Source organism: Rhinoraja longicauda, chromosome 8 (genome assembly GCF_053455715.1).
Source record: "Rhinoraja longicauda isolate Sanriku21f chromosome 8, sRhiLon1.1, whole genome shotgun sequence".
NCBI lineage: Eukaryota > Metazoa > Chordata > Chondrichthyes > Rajiformes > Arhynchobatidae > Rhinoraja > Rhinoraja longicauda.
Genome location: NC_135960.1, coordinates 46,791,586 through 46,815,378, shown reverse-complemented (window position 1 = coordinate 46,815,378; position 23,793 = coordinate 46,791,586). Strand labels below are relative to the sequence as shown.

The 23,793-nt window shown below is 42.3% G+C and overlaps 1 protein-coding gene across 1 annotated transcript in view; it reads left to right on the top strand.

Annotated features, from left to right (window-relative positions):
* galnt5 (polypeptide N-acetylgalactosaminyltransferase 5) overlaps positions 1-21,484 on the top strand; it is a 31,157-nt gene extending 9,673 nt beyond the window's left edge. The window contains exons 4-10 of the mRNA XM_078404514.1: positions 4,844-4,979; positions 11,426-11,545; positions 12,045-12,162; positions 13,271-13,606; positions 15,958-16,038; positions 16,688-16,846; positions 19,600-21,484. Of these exons, the coding sequence (XP_078260640.1) occupies positions 4,844-4,979; positions 11,426-11,545; positions 12,045-12,162; positions 13,271-13,606; positions 15,958-16,038; positions 16,688-16,846; positions 19,600-19,740 (1,091 nt within the window). The 3' untranslated portion in view covers positions 19,741-21,484. The remainder of the gene's footprint in view (positions 1-4,843; positions 4,980-11,425; positions 11,546-12,044; positions 12,163-13,270; positions 13,607-15,957; positions 16,039-16,687; positions 16,847-19,599) is intronic.
* The last annotated feature ends 2,309 nt before the right edge of the window (positions 21,485-23,793 follow it).

The window sequence follows — 23,793 nt, the reverse complement described above, 5'->3', positions numbered from 1 at the left end:
ACAATTTGCAGATCAGTCACTATATTCCTGATCCTTGTCGGGTGTTCCCTCGGACTCTTTACTGGAATGTCTTATCTAGCGCATGCGAGCTAGGGAGGCTCAGACAGACTCTGGGGAGTGTTCGAATGAAATGCACAGGATTGGTCTTTTTTTCTACAGCCTCGTGGTCAATAAAGCATGTAATGAAGTTTAACTACTTGTTGTTATTCACACAATTTCATACATGGTGTCAGAAGTATTGTTCCGGAACTTCATCAGCTTCTGATTCGTGAGTTTTTCACTCCTCTTCTCTGCAAGAGAGATCGAAAAGTTTGTTTGCCCAGCAATCATGGCTGATGCATTCCGGATGCCAGACCCACTCATCTTTGACAGCAGCATCGGCGAAAGATGGCGGATCTTCGAGGAAGCATATGATATTTTCATTGCAGCTGCGCACTCCGAAAAGACACCCTGCACTCAAGCTTATATTCTTCTTGACCTGGTGGGACAGGAGGCCATCGAACGAGCGAGGTCGTTTGTGTATGTGGAGGAGGTGAGACAGCTCACCGCGGGTGGAGGAGAAGTGGTTGCCACTCCCGCTGAATCGAAAGAGGATCCGCAGTGTCTCAAGAGGAAATTACGCGAGTTATGCAGCCCTCAAGTTAATCTTACCTTGGAACGGCACAAATTCAACATCCGGAATCAGAAGATGGGTGAGATTATTGAGTCATATGCTAATGCTTTAAAATTACTAGCAAGGAGCTGCAAGTTCGGAGGGCTCTGTGACGAGATTATCAAAGACAGACTGGTATGTGGCATTTGTAACAATAAACTAAGGAAAGTACTTCTGCGTGACTGTTACTTCACTTTAGTTAAGGCTATTTCTACCTCTACGAGATGACTGAATCGCATAATGAAACGCTAACTATTGTGCAGCAATCTACCCAGAGTGTTGATGCTGTTCAGGCTGGGTTCCGGAACGAATGTAAGCCTGAGATAACAAGAGAAACCAGTCAGAAAAGGCATGGACACGATTTATTACTATCTGCAGCAATTGTGGAGGCAGCCATGCGGCTCAAAGGGAAAAGTGTTCAGCCTTTGGTCAGCAGTGTTATGCCTGTAGGAAACGCAATCACTTCAGGAGATGCTGCAAATCCACACAACAGACTAATCGCAGGGAGAAACCCAAACAGCTTGTTCACCAGTTGCAATCAAACCAGTTGCAATCAGATCAAACCGACAGCAGTGCCGATGAGACGGTCGGTGTTGATGGGATCACACTGCAAATGGATTCGTGTGATGCACAGCGGGTAAGAAACGACGAAGCTATGGTCACCATGCAAGTTAATGGTGTTTCGGTAGAAATTAAGGTAGACACTGGTGCTAAATGCAACGTGATGTCGAGTAAGTCCTTTATGCGTCTACAGGATGGTGAACAATTAAAATTATGCAGTAAAGCCACCACCCTAATTCAGTATGGCGGCACCAAAATCAAACCGGTTGGAATGGTGCAGTTGCAGTGCCACCTGGAGGGACAGTTATACACACTTCCATTTTATGCTGTTCAGGAAGGTGTGGTGCCGCTGTTAAGACTTTGTGCATGCCAGGAAATGGGGCTGGTCTTGTTCAGCAAGGATGTACACCAGCTGACCCCTGTTCAAGATGAGACTCCACACCAAATTCCAAAGGAATTTAGCGATCTCTTTACCGACGAGCTTGGAAAGCTGCCAGTGACCTATTCAGTGACACTGGACCCGGATGTGAGACCTGTTGTAAGTCCTGCACATCACATTCCTGTGGCCATGCGGGACCGGGTCAAAGCCGAACTGGACAGAATGCAGCCATTGGGTGTCATCATGCCGGTGACGGAGCCGACCGATTGGATGTCCTCTATGGTTGCGGCCAACAATAAGAATAAACAGGAAATCCATATATGCATCAATCCGAGGGATTTGAATGATGCGCTGAAAAGGCCACACCATCCCATGCGCACGGTTGAAGAAGTGGCTGCACACATGGCGAGCGCAACAGTATTTCCTGTGTTGGATGCCAAGAGCTCTTTCAGGCAGATTCCGCTCGACTACAAATCTTCATTGCTAACAACTTTCAGCACTCCTTTTGGCCGCTACAGGTTTTTATGGATGCCATTCGGACTCAACTCTGCCAGTGAGGTGTTCCAACATACCATGGAACAGATTTTCGATGAGTACCTATGTGCGGCCATTATTGTGGGTAGAAACACTGCGGACGCAAATTTGAGGCGGGTACTTGACCATGCCAGAGAGGTGCATTTGAAGCTTACTCCACTCTCAAATGCAAGTTCCGAGTGAATCAGGTTAATTATGTCGGGCACATCTTTACGAGCGAGGGCCTTAAGGCTGACCCTTCCAAAACGCCAGCTATCGGTGAAATGACGGTACTGGCAGATGTCCCTGCTTTGCAAAGGTTTATGGGAATGGTTAACTACCTTGGTAAATTTATTCCCAATCTCAGCCAGCTGTCGGCTCCCCTGCGACAGCTCACCTACAAAGATCCTGCCTGGACGTGGCATGAGCAGCAGCAACGTGCCTTTGACGCACTGAAACGGCACATGTCTTGCCCACTTGTCCTATCTTACTATGATGTTAATAAGACAGTCACACTCACCTGTGATGCCTCACAGTACGGCCTTGGAGCGGCATGTCTGCAGGAAGGAAGGCCTGTTGCCTATGCTTCACGGACGATGACGGACACTGAGACTAGGTATGTTCAAATTGAGAAAGAGTTGTTGGCGGTGGTTTTTGCATGTGCCAAGTTCAATAACTACATCTATGGCAAGCCAGTGACCATAGAAACAGACCACCAGCCGTTAGTCACCATTCTGAACTTCAGCGGATGATGCTGCGACTTCAGAGGTACAGTATCACGCTGGTTTACAAATGTGGAAAATTCATGTACTTCAGACACTCTGTCTCGGGCTCCCAGGAAGTCTACAGCCCAGCGTGCAGCAGAGAAGGACAACTTTGATGTTCTGGTGGTCAATCACATTTCTTCATCTCGCCTGGAGGAATTGAGAATGCACATGGTAGAGGACACGACTTTACAGACACTTATCACCATCATCAAGCATAGATGGCCCAGCAAACAACGCATGCTCCTATTCAGCCGTATTTCCCTTTCAGGGATGAATTGACCATTGAAGATGGAGTCATAATGAAGGGCCACAAGGCGGTTATCCCGGTCTCCCTACGGAAAGAGTATGTTGGTATCATGCACAGGGGACATCCTGGGGCAGAAGTCACTGTAAGACGAACAAGGAACATGGTCTGGCCTGCAATGCCAGAATTTGTCATTCAGGAGGTACAATCATGTGCGGTGTCCAATAGTACTAAACCACACCAACAGAGGGAACTGCTTCTGCCGCATCCAATTCCGGAGTTGCCCTGGTCCATGGTGGCAACTGATATCTTCGAATGGCACAGTCAACAGTACCTGGTGCTAGTGGACTCGTATTCCGGCTGGTTTGAGATTGACCTGCTTCGCACCACTACTTCAACAGCGGTTAATACAAAGCTAAAGAGACACTTTTCGGTCCTTGGAGCACCGCATACTTTCTTGTCAGACAATCCTAGGCAGTTTACTAGCCAGCAACAAAGACTTCGCTCAACACTGGGACTTTACTCACGTCATCAGCAGCCCGGAATATCCCCAGTCGAATGGGTTGGCTGAGCGGGCAGTCCGCAGTGCGAAGCAACTCATGGAGAAATCTTACAGGGACCACCGATCGGACGTCTTTCTTGATCTCCTTAATCTCCGAAATGTGCCAAGTGATGCAATGCTTGGATCTCCAGTGCAGAGACTGATGTCGAGACAAAAGCGCACTACCCTTCCAGTATCAAAGACACTGCTGGAACCACACACGTGTAAGCCTCAAGAGGTGTAGACTCAACTTCTTAATAAACGGCTGGCACAGAAGGCGTGCTATGATCCATCCAGTCGACCACTCCAGCCGTTAGTAGAAGGACAGGTTGCCCGGTTACACAACCCGCTCGACTACAATCGTATGGACGTAATAAAGGAGACATGCCCAGATCTTACATTGTGCAATCAGAAGGAGGGTTCCTTCTGGTCCTTCAAAGTTCTCGCCACATTTCTGGTCCTTCAAAGTTATTGCTATTGTGAAAGGCGGTTTTTGATGAGGATTGTACTGCCCTGTAAGCAAAAGTTGGCACTAGGGAAATTGCATAAAATAGGTGTCAGCATTTTCAAAGGGAAGCAGCATGCAGATGGTCTCCTCATGATGACAGATAATTAATAAATAAGCAGTACATCTCACTAAACTTACAGCTTGCTTTGTTCATCTTAATTTGCTGAGTAAATTTAATCATGAAGTAGGACGACCCAAGAATTAATCTACGTTCCCAGCTTATCAACCTGACTTCGAAGTAAGAGAATATAAAATAAAGATATCTTTTTTTGTTTGGAAGTTCAAAAACAAAATTTGTTTCAAGCTTTGCAACAACATGCACTAATTCTTTTCATTGCAGTAGAAAGAGACAATCCTGGAGATGCATAGTACATCTCAGTTACTGTGGTTAAAACCGTCTGTATCATGATTGTATCATTTGTTTTTTGAACTCGTATACCCAATTTCTACAGTTCCTTTTTCTTCACGAAATTATAACGGCTGAGAAAAGCCTTTGCACCACAATAATTCATCAGAACCATTTGCAAAACCAATTTATATATATTTGCTGTAATATGAAGTAACAATGTAATATGTAAGGTGAAGTAACAACACTGAACAAGATCAGCCCTGTACAATGGCCTGGCCATAATCTGAATCAGTGGAATGTTAAACAAATTCTTCTCTTCTTATTTTTAGGAGATGTTCTAACATTTTTGGACTCGCATGTTGAATGCAACGTTGGTTGGCTGGAGCCACTTTTGGAAAGGATCCATTTAAAACGAACAAAAGTAGCTTGTCCTGTGATAGAAGTTATCAGTGATCAAGATATGAGGTACAATTAGACAATATCTAGATCTTTACACTTAGTTTGACTTGATTCAGTGGCTTAACGTTAGTGGAATCAATGTTAGAATATTACTCTGGGGAGTTCCTCAAGCATTCTCCCAATCAGCTATCATAACGTTTAAAGGGTATTAGCTGCAACTTTGAATAGATGTATAAATGGGACCTCAAGTTATTTCTGTTCATCATGTATGTCCACTTGTAAATCACAGTCAGTTAATGCTCTGATGTATTTGCATAAGTGGTCGTCGTACTTCGTTTCATGCAACTTCAGTCTTACTCTTTTGGTTGACAGGACCAGTCAAGACTGCAGTGCTAAATTAACCATAATATTTGATGTATTTAAGTAGTTTTAAGGATGCTTGTAACTTTGCATAGCTTTTTATGCTTCACATTAATGGCCATATATTTTCTTAGAGGATTAAAGCACTGTTCCATAAATAACAATATTAAAACACTAAAATATATCAGAAACACTTTTACTTAAGCCTATATATTTAAAACATTTCACTATTAAAGCAACAGCTTTCTCTTTTTGACTGTGAGTCTGTGATAAACTGATAATAATTAATTGTGATCTCATTTGGTGAAGCAGTTGTGAGCAAAAGCATGTAAGCAACAGGACCTGGGTTATTCTATTCAGAGTAACCATCGGGATACTGATAGAAGTCCTCTATAGGACATCTCTTCACAATCCTCTGTTTCCTAATCTATTGTGTCATTCATATTTGGTTTGATGGACCAAAATTAGATTCCTGTGGAAAGAGAAACTACGTTATCACTTCATATTTTAGTTTTAGAGATACTAGACCAAGTGGACCCGTTGGGTCCAAACCTCTCCTGCATTGGTGCAGCACCCTCTCCTCCCCTCCCCCTCCCTCCCCCTGTGCCCTCTCCCCCTCCCTACCCCCCTCCCCTCGCTCCCACCTCGGCCCAACCGTGGAGCCGTTGCCGGGCGGGGAGTGCCCTCATGGCCGTGGGCGGGCAAGCTGGGACAGGGTAAAAGCACTGACGGCCCCATTTTTCCTGCGGCCGGGCGTGGAGCCGAAGCGTCTCCTGACTGCATGGACCCATTGCCGAGCGGGGAATGTCTCCCGGGGCGTGGGTGGGCGAGAGTGGACAGGGAGAAGGCACTCACCTTGGCCCCATTTCTCCTGCGGGCCGGGCGTGGAGCCGAAGCTCAGTTGGGATCGCCTGCGAGCGGCAGGGACGGCCATCTTGTGAATCCTTTGTCGCGCGCTGCACCACGGGAGGAAGGTCCGGCGCGGGGCATGCCGGGACGGGCGGCTGTCCTCCGGCTGGTCCTCCCGGGGGGGGGGAGGGGAGTGCATTTATTAAAGTTTATTAGGTAAATTGTTTATAATAAAAGTAACAAAAGTGGGTTTATTCAGACCACGGGGGAATGGTGAGTAGGATGGGCCTAAAATTGGCACGCTTTCGTGTACCGTTTTGGCTGTGTAGAGGGCATGGTACACACATAAACACATAAACATATACACACAAACAAACCGAGAGTTTTAGTAATATACTAGACCAAGTGGACCCGTTGGGCCCATTCCTCATAGAGGGGGGACAGGAAAAGGAAGAGGGTGTGACTGAGTGAGCCCTGGACCCAAAGCCTCTCCTGTATCGATGTAGCACTCTCAACCCCCCCACTCAATCCCCCTCTCCTCCCTCCACTGACCCACTCCATCCCCCCAACGCACCCCCACTTGCCCCTCCCCTGTCCCCACCCCCACTTGCCCCTCCCCTGCCCCCACCCCCACTCCCCCAGCCCTGCCTCGTTCCCCCTTCCCCACTCTCCCTGCCCGCACCCTACTCTCCCCCCGACCCCAATCTTCCCTCCTCCCCACCCCCACTCTCCCCCACCCCCACTATTCCCTCCTCCCCAGCCCCACTCTTCCCCCCCACCCCCACTCCCTCCTCCTCCACTCCTCCCCACTCTCTCCTCGCCCACCCCCACTCTCACTGTCCCCCTTCCCCCCTAACTCCCCTTTCGCCCACTCCCCCCACTCTCCCCTCTTCCCCACCCCCACTCTCCCCTGACCCCACTGTAGGAAAAAAAAAACTCAGATGCTGGTTTAAATCGAAGGTAGACACAAAATGCTGAAGTAACTCAGCGGGTCAGGCAGCATCTCGGGAGAGAAGGAATGGGTGACGTTTCGGGTCGAGACCCTTCTTCAGACTGATGTCATTAGTGTGTAGGAATGAACAGCAGATGCTGATTATATACCAAAAATAGACACAAAATGCTGGAGTAACTCAGCAGGCCAGGCAGCATGTCTGAAGAGAAGGAATGGGTGACGTTTCGGGTCAGGAAGGATCTGAAGAAGAGTCTCAACCTGAAACGTAATTTTCTCTCCAGAAATGCTGTCTGCCCCACTGTTACTCCAGCACTTTTGTCTATCTTGATCATTAGTTTCAGATAAATTTCTTGTGTACTTTATCCCAGAAAATATCATAATCCTTGATTATCTTAAGTACAAAACAGGCAAAGTCGTGTCCAAATTGTTCTTCTGCTACATCGGATATTTGCAGACCAGTACTTAAAATCTTAAAGCTCCTGGATCTTTCAATGTACTTTCTGCAGTTCAAAAGCCAGCATCGTCTGTTCAAAAGAAATAACCATGTCCATTGCGACTCGACATAAGTGTCCAGGAGTTTAAATTAATCGTTTTCAGAAAAATATCATTTAAAATTAAACACCATGAGCAGAACAGCTGTCAATGGACAGGATTAACCTTTTTGCAGCTATGTTGACACTGGTAGCATTTCAGAATACGAATCGTCAATGTATGATTACAATACACCATGGTTTGCATTGATTTTTTACTTTTAAAACTCGCATAAGGTCTATTTTGGGGATCCGAAATCAAATAGAACATTTGAAACTATAATTAACAATTCATTGTTAACTTAAGAAGTTATCCTCATTTAGGAAAATAATATTTGAAATTATGGTAAATTGTTCTTAAACTGTATCCCAGATGCCATTTCAAATTATGCACTAATTAGCAATTTTTTACATAAGGGAATCTCATATTATGGCAAATTGTATTGGTTCAGATAACAAAGGGGGAAAAGAAAAAAAACAAATGAACATGCTCTTAAACCAGGGGAAAAGAAAAATTCTTGGTTTGTTTTATTTTTCTTAAGAAACTTCTGCAAATATCTGAAATGTAAATATAATTAATTTTCATGCTGAAACCAAACTCTAATGCTCATGCCAAAGGCAAAGAAAAACAAGAAATGTAAATAGAGCTTTACAGTAGTTTCACAGTGACAGCCTCTAAAAGAGACAATGCCCTTCCAAACATCAGGTTCTGCAACTTTATTTTGCATTCAATAGTAGTATTTGCAAAGGTTACATCCTGTTTCCTGGCACATAATAAATTGAGACAGAATATACGTTCAAGTGTCCTAACAGAGGCGAATAAACATCTAACAGCGTAGGGAAACAAACTGCAGATGCTGGTTTAAATTGAAGGTAGACACAAAAGGATGGAGTAACTCAGCGGGTCAGGCAGCATCTCTGGAAAGAAGGAATGGGTGACGTTTCGGGTCGAGGCCCTTCTTCAGACTGATGTGCATCTCTGGAGAGAATGAATGGGCAACATTTCGGGTCGAGACCCTTCTTCAGACAAGAAGGGTCTCGACCCGAAATGTCACCCATTCCTTCTCTCCAGAGATGCTGCCAAACATCTAACAGCCTTTTCATTTCCTCACTGGTTCACTTACATTCTCTCTACCCCTCTTTATATAGAAAAAAAGACTTTTGTGTTTAGCAGGCAGGGTAGCTTAATCCTTTGGGACAAAAGAATGCCAAAAATGCAAACGCATACAAGCCACAGCCTCCAAGTCAACCCAAACTCCACAAATGGTCACATTATACGAACGGTTTTGACCTACAATCCGGGGTAATGCATGGCCCGAACAGACGAACAGACATCCCTTTCGTTGGTCGCAAACTTTGATTTACAGCTCACATATGTATATAGGTTAATATTTTCTAGGAGAACAGTCCATTATATGTCATGAATTGTGATATGATCTTGGGTAGTCCACATTAAAGGCATATTATTAAGGTACACTTTTTCCCTTCTTAAGCAGTCTCATTTACCATCATGAATTAGACGTTAGAAATACAGCAGGCAAACAGGCTCTTCAGCCCACCGAGTCCGCGCCGACCAGTGATCACCCCTTACACCAGCACTATCCTACACACTAGGAACAATTTATAATTTTACCTAAGCTAATTAACCTGCAAACCTATACGTCTTTGGAGTGTGGGAGAAAACCAGAGCACCCGGAGAAAACCCATGTGGTCACAGGGATAACGTACAAACTCTGTACAGACAGCACAGCATAGTCAGGATCAAACCAGGATCTCTGGTGCTATAAGGTAGCATCTCTTCTGCTGCACCACTGTGTTACTTCGAAACAAGTATCTGAATGCTAGGGATGTCGATGAGGATGATGTGCAAGAAAGAACTGCAGATGCTGGTTTAAATCTGAGGTAGACACAAAATGCTGGAGTAACACAGTGGGGCAGGTTTAGTTAAACTGATGTTTAGTTAAGTGCAAATTTTCTCCTATCTTTGTTATCACATATCTAAAGTGATTTGTATAGCAAAGATCTCATCATGTAGATATGTACATCGATTAAAGAATAAATGGCAGGTCACTTAGTAAACATGTTGAAAATGGCATGGTTTATAGATGATCAAACTAAAAACCCCATAGAAAAACTCATTTCTGTGAGACCTATTTCTAGGATAATTGATCCTATTAGAAAAATCTAAGCATGGATCAGATATATGGACTTCTTCATCGGGCTGCTGGTGGAGCAACTGCTGCTATGACTATTGGTGAGGTTCTGCGGCTTCCTTTCATGCTCCTGCAACCAGAGAACCTACAATCACCAAGCCCTAACTCGTGCACTGACTGGATTAGTTTACAGTTATACGAGTAATATGAAATTTCTTCTTCATATGGGATTTTCTCTTCAGAAGGAAGGAAGAAGCAGAGTACTTAGCATCGAGGGAGGCAGCCTGGCTGGATAAAACCGTTTTTAAAAAAGAAGACACAAAGTGCCGGAGTAACTTAGTGGGTCAGGAAGCATCTCTGGAGATCATGGATAGGTGACGTTTCAGGTCGGGCCCTTTCTTCAGACTGGTGGTGAGAGGGGAAAAAAAAACCTGGAAAAGAGGAGAGGCAGGATAAAGTGTGGCAGGTAATAGGTGGATACAGGTGAGGGTGGGTTTTGACAGGCAGTTGGTTGGACAAAGGCCAGAGATGCAGAGACAGAAGGTGTGAGACAAAAGGATTGAAGAGTTGTGGATTGTGACACTAGAGGAAGGAATGTATGTAGAAGGGACGGAGGAGGAGAGAAATGGGCGTGAGTCCATGTGGGGCACAGGGGAGAAAGTGGTGTGTGAAGGGGGAGGCGGACGGAGTAGTTACCTAAAATTGGAGAATTCAATGTTCATACCGTTGAGTTGCAGGGTATATAACCTTAATTAGAACTATTAATTTCTTGGCCATAATCAACATGTCGGTCCTCCATGGTTCCTGGCACTAAAGCTGATTATTGTTTTCCTAGCTCTAAATTCTTGATAATAGCACTGCTCTAAAATGTGCGTCTCCTTAGGAATGCTGCAATCCAGCAACTGTCAGGAATCCCCTGGCTGTAGTAACTCGAGTAAGGCAATCATTATATTTAATCATGGTTCACACTGGATACCTGACTACCTTTGGAGTTATGCTTACCTAACCCCACCTGACTAGTATGTACACTGCTTCTGAGCAATCCTGGTCGGTTTTTGGAGCTCAGCAGAGCAGAAGCTCAACCTGATACCTTGTCAACCTGCTCAGGTACAATGTTTCAATGTTACTTTACTGTCACATGTACCTTGTTAAACTGGAATTCATTTTTTGCATACAGTTCAGGAAAAATTTACTATACATCAGCACAATCATGCTTAAGTACAAGTGTGTAGGAATAGTAAATTACAGTGAGACAGTACCAATACCCGATAGATATATATCAAATAATGAGTTAAGGGGAGAATTCAAAGGTTTTGGGGAAAAAAGTAGGAGAATGGGGTTGAGAGATCATGAATGAATGGATAGCCCGAATGGCCTAATTCTGCTCCTATCACATAATCTTAAGAACTTTTGGGAGGCTTTGTTAGGATAGCCAGTCAGAACTTTCTTCCCAGGGTGGAAATGTCAAAGACTAGCAGGCATTACTTTAAGATGAGAAGGGCAAAATTTAGAATTAAAATCTTTGACTTTCTCCAATCTCCTAAACTATCTCACCTCTTTTCATTTGTGAACTTCAGAACATTTAATTTAATATTTTTTCTAGGAATTTCTTCACTATGCATTATTGGTATTTGCGATTAATATCCAAATTGTCTGTTTCTAATTTAGCTATATAGGAGTGAATGGTTTTTTACGAGGAGTATTTACCTGGCCCATGAATTTTGGGTGGAAGACGATACCTGATGAAATTATTAAAAAATACAATCTAACAGAAATGGACCCAATAAAGTGAGTTGACTTACAATAAACATACCTTTGCAAGTTCTTGAAGAATTTATGGGCTGAGCTCCAAATCTGAGTTACCAGAGCTAAGAAATAGATAGAACTTTAATAATTATTGTCCATTTTACTTGTTTATGATCTGATATGAATTTATCGCCCACCTTTGTATAGCTAAACAATAGGTTGCAACTTTGTAGGACATCAGTGTGTTTCACCTTCTATTACCAGTCTAGCATTATTTTTCACTCTCTATTTCAAGGTTGTTATACCTGTTCCCTATCCCTGTGATCAGTTTCTCACCTATTTCAATGCTTTATTGCAAAAGGATTGCTTTCTTCTGATTAAATTTGAATCTTAAGTTTAGGGAAGGTCGTAGATGCCGAATAACATTGGAACTATACTTTAGAACACTGTTTTTAATGTTCTATTTACACATTTTCCAATTGATTTTTGATGCAACATTTTCTACCGTTATTTCATTTCCATATCGGTTTTTTCCCCCTAGATGTCCAATAATGGCAGGAGGATTATTTTCAATTGATAAGAAATACTTTCATGAACTGGGCACTTATGATAGAGGCTTGGAGGTCTGGGGAGGAGAAAACATGGAACTCTCATTTAAGGTATTTCCACAGATCTTTGTCTGGAATTGGACATATGCATATTCTATTTACTTAAAGAAAGTAAATGTCAACAGCTAAAAAAGAGTTAGCTAAAATCTCCAGAGAATTATACTTTTAGTATTTTGACAACAGGAACATGAGCTTGATACATAATTAATTTTCCAGTTTAAAGTATCATAGTCATACAGCATAGAAATAGGCCCTTTGGACCAACTTGCCCATGCCGAGCAACATCCCTTGTCCCATCTGCTTGCATTAGGCCCACATCCTTCTAAACCTGTCCTATCCATGTAACTGTCCAAATATTTTTTTAAAGTTGTGACAGTACCTGCTTCTACTACCTCCTCTGGCAGCTCGTACCACATACTACCACCCTGTGTGTAAAGAAAAAATTGCTCCTCAGGTTGCCCTGCCCACCGCCCTCCCCCTCAGGTTGCCCCCTCTTACCTTAAACATGTCCTCTGGTTCTTGATTCCCTTCATAACCTGTTCAACATCTCCTAATAGCTCAGGGTTTCAAGTCCTGGCAACATCCTCGTAAATCTTCCCTGCACCCTTTCCAGCTTAACAACATCGTTTCCATAACAGGGTGACCAAAACTGAATACAATACTCCAAATGTGGCCTAACCAATGGCCTGTACAACTGTAACGTAAACTCCCAACTTCTATATTTGATACTTTGACTAGTGAAGGCCAATATCTACCTGTGATACCATTTTCAAGGAGCTCTGTACCCACACTCCTAGATAAAAAAATCCATAAATTAATAACCCCAATGCTAGTGCAAAAAAACCCTGAGGTCCTCAGTGCAACCAAAGATAGTCCATTGTAGTTAAGGTTAGTGTTGTGTATGTTCACGGGCCTGATTATTGTTGGGAAGTAGCTATTCTTGAACCTGGTTGCACTCTGTAATTTGGCTTGTACTTTCATGGTCTGACATGCCTACATACATGATCATTAATTGTACATTTATTTGTTCTGTTGTTGCATTTAATGTGTCTTTAAAGCTGCAGCAAGTAAGAATTGCATTGTTTCGGCTCTTGTTCGTATGACAATTAAATACTCTTGGACTTGTCAGACTTTTTTTTTCATTGTGTTTATGGCACAGGTTTGGATGTGTGGAGGAGAAATTGAGATTATCCCTTGTTCAAGAGTGGGCCATATCTTTCGAGATGGCAATCCATATACATTCCCCAAGGATAGAATTAAGACAGTGGAGCGGAATCTGGCCCGTGTGGCAGAGGTTTGGCTGGATGAATATGTCGATGTTTTCTATGGTCATGGTTACCACCATCTTCTTAACACAAATAACGTTGAATTTAACATTGGAGACCTAAGTGAGCAAAAAGAACTCCGGAAAAAGCTTCAATGTAAGAGCTTCAAATGGTACTTAGAAAACATTTATCCTGATCTACAAACATCTTTAGTGAAATCTGATGGCTTGGTAAGTTCTTATGATAAAGCAATATTTCTTACAAATTTCTGGAAGGTATTCTGGGAAAACATGAAAGCTAATATTATTTGTAGCCTTCAAATTCATGCACACCTTTCTTGGAGTTCCACGTTTGAATCCCATCAATTGGATTTTTGTGCTAGCCACATAACTGAAATAGTACTCATCGTGATCTTAAATGAAAGTTATGTGACTGTAACAAAGATAATGATCCTCCAATGGTAACAATATTAAACTGGAGGATGAGGGAGTGACATGGTTAAGAGTTCATGTGTAGGAAGGAACTGCAGATGCTGGTTTACACTGAAGATAGACACAAAATGCTGGAGTAACTCAGCAGGACAGGCAGAATCGCTGGATAGAAGGAATGGGTGACGTTCCGGGGCAAGTCTGAAGAAGAGTCTCGACCCGAAACGTCACCCATTCCTTCTATCCAGAGATGCTGCCTGTCCCGCTGAGTATTTCCAGCAGATTGTATCTATCTCTGGTTAAGGGTTCAACTGTCTCAAAAGGACCCCATCCTCATCAATCTCCAATCCCCTACGACGAAGGCACAGCGGCACCATGGTAGAGTTGCTGCCTTGTAGCACCAGAGACCCGGGTTCGATCTTGATGAAGGGTGCTGTCTGCACGGATATTGTACTTTCTCCCTGAGCTCTAATTTCCTCCCACATTCCAGAGATGAGTAGGTTTGTAGGTTAATTGTCCTCTGTAAATTGTCCCTAGTGTGTAGCATAGAAATAATGTTCAGGTGCCCGTTGGTCAGCACGGACTCGGTGGGTTGAAGGGCCTGTTTCCACGCTGTATGTCTAAACTACATATCTTTGTGAGATGAATGAAATTGTACCTACCTAGTTTAATTGTTCATCAAAAACTTTGATGCAAATTGCATCGAGTTCCATACTTTCATCACACTTGTATCTCCTTGCCCACATTGATTCTTCGTTCAGAAATATCTCAACTTTAAAAATTTGTCTGTGATGTTGTTCCTCTCTGTAACCCTTCAATATTTAGCTATTCTAATTCTTGTCTCTTAAACAACCTGAAACTTGTGAAAAGAGATGGGTAACGTTTCAGGTCCAGGACCTTTTATCAGAACTCGGAAAGAGAGAAAATAAGTTTGCTTGCAGTAGCAAAGAAGGTGGGGGAGGGATGGATAGAACACAAAGAATATCTGTGATAGAGAGACCAAATGACTTATTGTGACAATTAAGTAGTTGATTGTGACTGTAATGTTTTGCTAATAGTAAGGCTGTGAGATATGTTCAACCGGCCAGACGATAAGAAAATGGAAAAGTGAACCAAAATAATGAGGTGTAGAAGTGTCCAGCTCTTTTAGACGGAAAGGAAGAAAGAGCAAGTTGGGAAACTCAGTATTGAGTCCTGAATGCTACTGTGCCCAGGCCGAAGCTAGTGTTGTTCCTTATGCTTTTATTGGGCCTGGTTTGCAATAATGCAGCAGACAGTAGTTGAAGCAAAATTATGAATTCAAGTACTAGGCTACTAGAAGATAGACACAATGTTGGAGTAACTCAGCGGGACAGGCAGCATCTCTGGAGAGAAGGAATGGGTGACATTTCGGGTCGAGACCCTTCTTCAGACTAGTAGGCTACCAGAACTCCAGGGTAACTCCTATGGTCTGAGCGCAATTTCTCTACAAAAGTAATTCATTAACATCCACAATGGACCTATATTTTTCAATGCTGCAAACAAAACATGTAACAAATTGGTTGTAAATGTCTTCAGAGGTATTCAATTGTTCCACAATTAATTTATAGCTCAATATAAAATCTACTTTAGTTTAGTACAACATATATTTATCATGAATATCTGCTCAAGAAGTACAACATCTGTCTTTTCCGACTGACACCTTGTTTCTATGTTTCCTATTCTACTTTACATATTCAAAATAATTGAAAGAATTTTTATGAAATTCCATGTGACGTTGACATAAACACACTACAATCTTTGGACAGTATTTCACGGGATGTGGTTTTACAAAAGTTTTTACACTTTTTTCATTTTACAGCTAAATTTCATCAAACAGTTTAATTTAAAAACAACTAACTTGCCTTTGATAATGAGCGGAACCAATAATTCCCGGATTACGTACTGTCCTAAAATGTGCAAAAATGTCTCGGTTTCCACTTTCCATCAATAAAACATTCTGACGATCACTCCTGCAGTCTTGGGCTGATATTTAGTCAGTGAATTTCAACTCTGCAGTCAAAATTGTTATAGATAGGTGAAAATTAATAATTAAGTGTTTACCATCTGTTAATGGTATTTTAACAATATGCTGTATTTTCTGTGTCTGATTAACACTTCTTGTTAATTTTTAGCTATTTAATGTTGGAACAAGGAAATGTCTTGCTGTTGAAAATGGCATGTTTTCAATTGAAATATGTGACATTAATAAAAAGGTAAGACATTCCCAAAATTATATAGGACTGATTTTGTTCCTTTATACCATCCTGTTTTTATATTACCACTTCCTTTGTACCTGCATCAATTTTGGTCCAAGCCTTGAAGTAATCAGGTAAGGACTTCATTAATATTGTCCATGAACTTCTGTAATATAGAATCCCAATATAATTTTGGATAAACAAACAGTGCCCAAACTGTGCGAACTATAATCCCAAAAATACAGCGGAATATTGTCAAAGCAGTATTTGGAAACTCTTGAAAATGTGGATTCTGCACACTGTTTAGAGTAATTTTTGGAAAGTGTACAGTAAATGCAGAATCGTTGGGTGCTTGATGGGGTATGTCCATAACTCCCTAAGAGTGGCAACTCACGTCGATGGTAAAGAAGACAGCCTTCATCGGTCCGGGCATTGAGTATAAAAGTAGAGAGATCATGTACATTTTTGAGTGGGGCATTTTTGGAATATTGTATGTAATTCTGATTGCTGCATTACTGGAAAGATGTGGAGGCTTTTGGAGAGGATGCAGAAGAGGTTTACCAGAATGCTGCCTGGATTAGGGGTTAATGCTATAATGCCTGATACTTTGCAAAAGGCTTGAAGCACCAGTTGTCAGAAACATTTACAATATTTATTTTCTTGACAGAGTCAACATTTTAGCCATTCATGGTTACGGCTAATTCAACACATGGACTTGTGCGTAGCTTTTTTGGACATGAAACGGGAAATTGGGATGAAGCCTTGTGATAAAAAAAACACTAACTTAAGGTGGCTCCATGAGTCATTTACAGCTGAATCAACATTAGTAAGTAATTAAAATATTTTGAAGTTTATTTTTCAAACAATAAATTTAAATCTGAATCTCTTCCCTTCATCCCTGATGAAAGTAAATTAGTTTATCATAAGTAATTATAATGTAAGCAACGCCTTCCTTCAATGTGGAGAGTGCACACAGCAAGTAGATGGACTCTTAACAAAGCACCAAAGCTCCAAGCTCATCATTAATTCATTCCAACTTGGCCACATCCCACCAGCAGAGGGTCAAAGGATCCCGATCTTTCAAATGAATGCCATTTTTTCACAGTGTTTTGGGATTTCTTCAAAGTAGGAATTAAAATGCTCAAAATGTAGAGTATGGGTGAAATTTAAAATGTAGTTTTTCATTATTGCATGGACTGTTATCTGTATTAAATAACGTTACTCGGATATAAATCTTTGCCCAGCTGTATCGGCAGCTGTTGATTACTTTTTTAACTATGTATGAATGGAGTAACCACTCCACAGAAGTTAAATTCAGATGTACAATGGGCCACCAATTTAATTTGGCCTTCTTTCAATGGTTGAAGACTTCCGATAAGTACATTTTTGACACTTTTGCTCTTTAATTTTAATCCATATAGCACCTATACTGTAGGTTAAAACCATTAAGAAAGGTAAGAGCAGATTGGAAAAAATGTTTAAAAAATCACAAAAAGTACAAAGCCAACATTTTTTTTCACTGCAGAAATGGCAGACGAGTTAAACCGTTACTTTGGATCTGTCTTCACTGAGGAAGATACACACAATCTCCCAAATGTTCTAGGGGCCGGAGAACCTATGGTGATGGAGGAACTGAAGGAAATCCACATTAGGCAGGAAATGGTTTTGGGTAGACTGATGGGACTGAAGGCTGATAAATCCCCAGGGCCTGATGGTCTGCATCCCAGGGTACTTAAGGAGGTGGCTCTAGAAATAGTGGAAGCATTGGAGATCATTTTTCAATGTTCTATAGATTCAGGATCAGTTCCTGTGGATTGGAGGATAGCAAATGTTATCCCACTTTTTAAGAAAGGAGGGAGAGAGAAAACGGGTAATTATAGACCAGTTAGTCTGACATCAGTGGTGGGGAAGATGCTGGAGTCAATTATAAAAGACGAAATTGCTGAGCATTTGGATAGCAGTAACGGGATCATTCCGAGTCAGCATGGATTTACGAAGGGGAAATCATGTTTGACAAATCTACTGGAATTTTTTGAGGATGTAACTAGGAAAATTGACAGGGGAGAGTCAGTGGATGTGGTGTACCTCGACTTTCAGAAAGCTTTCGACAAGGTCCCACATAGGAGATTAGTGGGCAAAATTAGGGCACATGGTATTGGGGGTAGGGTACTGACATGGATAGAAAATTGGTTGACAGACAGAAAGCAAAGAGTGGGGATAAATGGGTCCCTTTCGGAATGGGAGGCAGTGACCAGTGGGGTGCCGCAAGGTTCGGTGCTGGGACCCCAGCTATTTACGATATACATTAATGACTTAGACGAAGGGATTAAAAGTACCATTAGCAAATTTGCAGATGATACTAAGCTGGGGGGTAGTGTGAATTGTGAGGAAGATGCAATAAGGCTGCAGGGTGACTTGGACAGGTTGTGTGAGTGGGCGGATACATGGCAGATGCAGTTTAATGTAGATAAGTGTGAGGTTATTCACTTTGGAAGTAAGAATAGAAAGGCAGATTATTATCTGAATGGTGTCAAGTTAGGAGGAGGGGGAGTTCAACGAGATCTGGGTGTCCTAGTGCATCAGTCAATGAAAGGAAGCATGCAGGTACAGCAGGCAGTGAAGAAAGCCAATGGAATGTTGGCCTTCGTAACAAGAGGAGTTGAGTATAGGAGCAAAGAGGTCCTTCTACAGTTGTACCGGGCCCTGGTGAGACCGCACCTGGAGTACTGTGTGCAGTTTTGGTCTCCGAATTTGAGGAAGGATATTCTTGCTATGGAGGGCGTGCAGCGTAGGTTCACTAGGTTAATTCCCGCAATGGCGGGACTGTCGTATGTTGAAAGGCTGGAGCGATTGGGCTTGTATACACTGGAATTTAGAAGGATGAGGGGGGGATCTTATTGAAACATATAAGATAATTAGGGGATTGGACACATTAGAGGCAGGAAACATGTTCCCAATGTTGGGGGAGTCCAGAACAAGGGGCCACAGTTTAAGAATAAGGGGTAGGCCATTTAGAACGGAGATGAGGAAGAACTTTTTCAGTCAGAGAGTGGTGAAGGTGTGGAATTCTCTGCCTCAGAAGGCAGTGGAGGCCAGTTCGTTGGATGCTTTCAAGAGAGAGCTGGATAGAGCTCTTAAGGATAGCGGAGTGAGGGGGTATGGGGAGAAGGCAGGAACGGGGTACTGATTGAGAGTGATCAGCCATGATCGCATTGAATGGCGGTGCTGGCTCGAAGGGCTGAATGGCCTACTCCTGCACCTATTGTCTATTGCCTATTGTCTATTGCAGCATCGATTTGATTATAATATGGCACGGATAAAGTTTTGCATTATTATTGCATAACTATTTGTATGTTCTCCCTGTGACCGCGTGGGTTTCCTCCTGCACTCCAAAGATGTACAGGTTTGGAGGTTAATTGCCTTTGTTAAAAATTGTAAATTGTCTCTAATGTGTAGAATAGTGCTAGTGTACGGGGTGATCGCTGGTTGGCACGGACACGGTGTGCCGAAGGGCCTGTTTCTGTGCTGTATCTGGTCCAAAAGCCTACATGCTAAATAATACATTTTTTTATTTTGTAGACGGATCATATCGTTTGGGAGATTTCTCAATTTCCTTTGTGTTTAGAAGGCAATCCAATCGGAAAAGTCTTAACGATGAACTCTTGTGATCCTTCTAATCCACACCAGAAATGGAAATTCACCAACTATTACAAGGATTGAGGGAGGCAATGATGGAACGTCAGCTTGTGGTGATGCAAGCATTATAAGGGGTTGACTGAAATATTATTTGTTTGGAATGGTGCCAAAACCAATGACATTGACCAAAAAACATGCAAACCCACACTCCATAGCCTGAAAACAAGTTTTCAAGATAAATGTTTCCATGTGGGCGCCAAAAGGAAGTGGAATGCAGGGCATTAAGCAATGCTTGGCTGTAAGCATGAACAATGATATTTTTCTGCTCTGACAGAAAAATTAAACATTACTTTGGTTCAGCTAATGTGATGTAATTCTTTATTTGTAGAAAACTGGAAATTAATTTATTATAACATAAGTAAACACAAATCGATTGTGAAATAATGTAATTTTGACATGATTCATTTGATAGGTAGTTTTAAAATCATATTTTAATATCTATTAAAAGGAAAGCTTTTAAGTGACAAGATGAGGTGAGGTGAGAAAATAATGAAAACTAATTCTACTTTTAGATTTTCAAGATTTTTTTTGGTTCAGCTGACAATGAAAAGAGCATTCAGTTTGTAATTTTCTGTGTTGGAATAGTTTCTCTACCTGCAAAATGCTTTCTTTTGACATAGCGGCCAAGTATTTTTTCATCAGAAAGGATTGGAAATCAGCAGCAGTTCTATATGCACTGCACTATTTGTAACTCAAATTTATAATCCAGTAAATAACTATCAGGAAAATACAAAGTGCTGGATTAACTCTGCGAGTCAGACAGCCTCTGTGGAGAAAATGGATAGGCGACATTTCAGGACCTGAAGAGGAATCCTGACTCAAAACGTCATCAATCCATCCCCTTCACAGATGCTGTCTGACCCGCTGAGTTAGACCATTACTTTGTGTTTCACTCAAGATTCTAGCATCTGCAGTTCCTTGTGTTCCAAGAAACTACCAGAAAAAGTTTGTACTGGCAAAAGAACAGATAATAATGATGGAAAATGAAAAATGAATATTGTAGGTTTTCAGCTTGATTCCCATGATGGTGTATTTGTTTTCGGAGGAGATGTTGAGCAGACGATGCCTGTACCTTAGAAGAATGAGATGTGATCTCACTGAATCGTACAAAATATTCCTACGTGTGACAGGAAAGATACAGAGGCGATGTTTCTCTTGGCTGGAGTGTCTGGAACCAGGCATCACGTCTCAAAATAATAGGTGGACTGTTCAGAACTGAGATGAGTAAAAATGTCTTCAACTAAAGTGATGAACCTTTAGCATTCATCATATAAGGGTGCTGTGTGTGGTCAGTTGCTGAGTATATTGAAAAGAGGGAGAAACTGATAGAAGTCTAGATATTGAGATATATGGGGTTAATATCGTAAGGTGACACTGCAGTAAGTCATCGACCATGATTTTATTGAATACCAGGATATGCGTGAGGGTGCCAAATGGCCTATTCCTGTTGCACCTTTGTAGGACGTTGAGCACAAACATGCCTAAATAAAGATCAGAAGACCAGTTGACAAAAGAATAGGCTGAATTTTGTTTGTGATGGAATTCGAATAGTAATCAGCAATATAGGCATGGGAATCAAGATGTTTTCTTTGCAACCTTTCAGGAACATTTTGCAATAATAAAAATATTTTCAATTGTTAATCACAGTTGACTTTGATGGTTTGGAAGTGGATTTAAAAAACAGCAAAGGAATATGCCTGCTTTTAACATGGCATTTGTGGTTGTACTGTTGGATGCCAGAAGAGGTCAGTCTTTAATTACAAATACAGTTACCCAGTCACACATTACATAAACAGTGCAATGTCTAATGTTTTAGCCGTACTGTGAAATAAAAGACTTTTGTTTAATTTGGCTTTTTTAAATTGTGAACAACTGCTTGGCTGATACACTGATGAGCCAAAACATTATGACCACCTGCCTAATATGCTGTTGGTCCTCCGTTTGCCACCAAAACAATACCGACCCACCAAGTCATGGACCCCTGAAGGTATCCTGTGGTACTGGCACCATAACATTAGCAGCAGATCTTTCAAGTCCTGCAAGTTGCGAGATGGAGCCACCGTGGATCAGACTTGTCGATCCAACACATCCCACAGATGCCCAATCGGATTGAGATCTGGCGAATTTGGAGGCCAGGGCAACACCTTGAACACTTCATCATGTTCCTCAAACCATTCCCAAACAATATGTGCAGTATGGCAGGGTGCATTATCCTGCTGAAAGAGGCCACTGCCATCAGGGAATACCATTGCCATGAAGGGGTGTACCTGGTCTGCAACAATGTTTAGGTAGGTGACACGTGTCAAATTGACGTCCACATGAATGGCCGGACCCAGGGTTTCCCAGCAGAACATTGCCCAGAGCATCACACTCCACACTCCCTCCACCGGCTTGTCGTCTTCCCACAGTGCATCCTGGTGCCATCACTTCCCCAGGTAAACAGCGCACACGTACTCAGCCATCCACGTGATCTGAAAGAAAACGGGACTCATCGGACCAGGCGACCTTCTTCCACTGTTCCAAGATCCAGTTCTGACGCTCGCGTGCCCAATGTAAGCACTTTCGACGGTGGACAAGGGTCATCATGGGCACTCTGACCGGTCTGCGGCCACGCAGCCCCATACGTAGCAGGGTGTGATGAATTGTGTATTGCGACACATTCCTCCCATGACCACCATCAAAATTTTCTGTGACGTGCCACAGTAGACCTGTCAGTTCGGACCAGACGGGATAGCCTTCGTTGCCTTCGCACATCGAAGAGGGTTGGGCGCCCAACACCCTGTCACCAGTTTGTGGTTTGTCCCTCCTCGGACCACTGTCGGTAGGTACTCACTACTGCTGACCAGGAGCACCCCACAAGCCTTGCGATTTCAGAGATGCTCTGACCCAGTCGTCTGGCCATAACAATTAGGCCCCTGTCAAAGTTGTTCAGGTCTTTACTCCAGCCCATTTCTCCTGCATCCAACACAGGATGCTCACTTGCCGCCTAATATATTCCACCCTTTGACAGGTGCCATTGTAACAAGATAATCAATGTTATTCACTTCACCTGTCAGTGGTCATAATGTTTTGGCTCATTGGTATTTAATGATTTGCATGTACATTTCTCAAGAAAGAAAGGGCATCGCAATGGTAGGGTTGCTGCCTTTCAGCGCCAGAGACCTGTGTTTGATCCTGACTCTGGGTGCTGTCTGTACAGAGTTTGTAAGTTCCCCTGTGACCACGTGGGTTTTCTCCGGGTGCTCCAGTTTCCTCTAAAGACATGCAGGTTTGTAGGTTAATTGGCTTTGCTAAAATTGTAAATTGTTCTTATTGTGTAAGATAATGCCAGTGTACGGTGATCGCTGGTCGACGCAGACTCGGTGGGCTAAAGGTCCTGCTTCCACACTGTATCCCTAAAGTCTAAAGAACTGTTTCACTCAGTTAGGCAACGGAAACGGGCCAAAATGAAATGGGAGCCATTTCTTCAGCTTCAATAATAAACAATCTTCTTTCTGGAGGATGTAGGGGTTTTCTGTGTGGGCGTCATAGATGTAAAACTCTACTTAATGTCCTATAATCTGTTCAATCATTTTGTGACATTACTGTAATTGTCTGTTATTGTGATTTCCTACTTAATATTTAAGTCAGGAAGTGCTCTTTTTATTACTAATAAATATTTAAATGTCCCACTTGGTTGGCACTGCTGTTTAGTGTTTCATGTTTTTTGTTATTTGATCTTTAAAGCTAAATCAAATTATCAAAGTATTTGTTGGTCATTTTCTAAACCCCTACTGATTTTACAAAGTTACTCACTTTTGTCTTTTTAAATTCTGGAAATTTTTTTTAGATATCATGTTTTCTGTCAAGTGTTGAGCAGGGAAATAGTTTCAGGCCTTTGCCATTTTTTGTCTTGAGACAGCATCACAAGTCATTGTGTTACTTCAAATGGTTGAGACTTGCCACCAAGGAAGATTCTGGCAGTGGAGAATATACCTTCAATGAGAGCAAGATTGGGAATTCAGTATGAAGAAGGGTCCCGACCTAGAACGTCACCTATTCATGTTCTCCAGAGATGCTGCTTGACCTGCTGCGTTA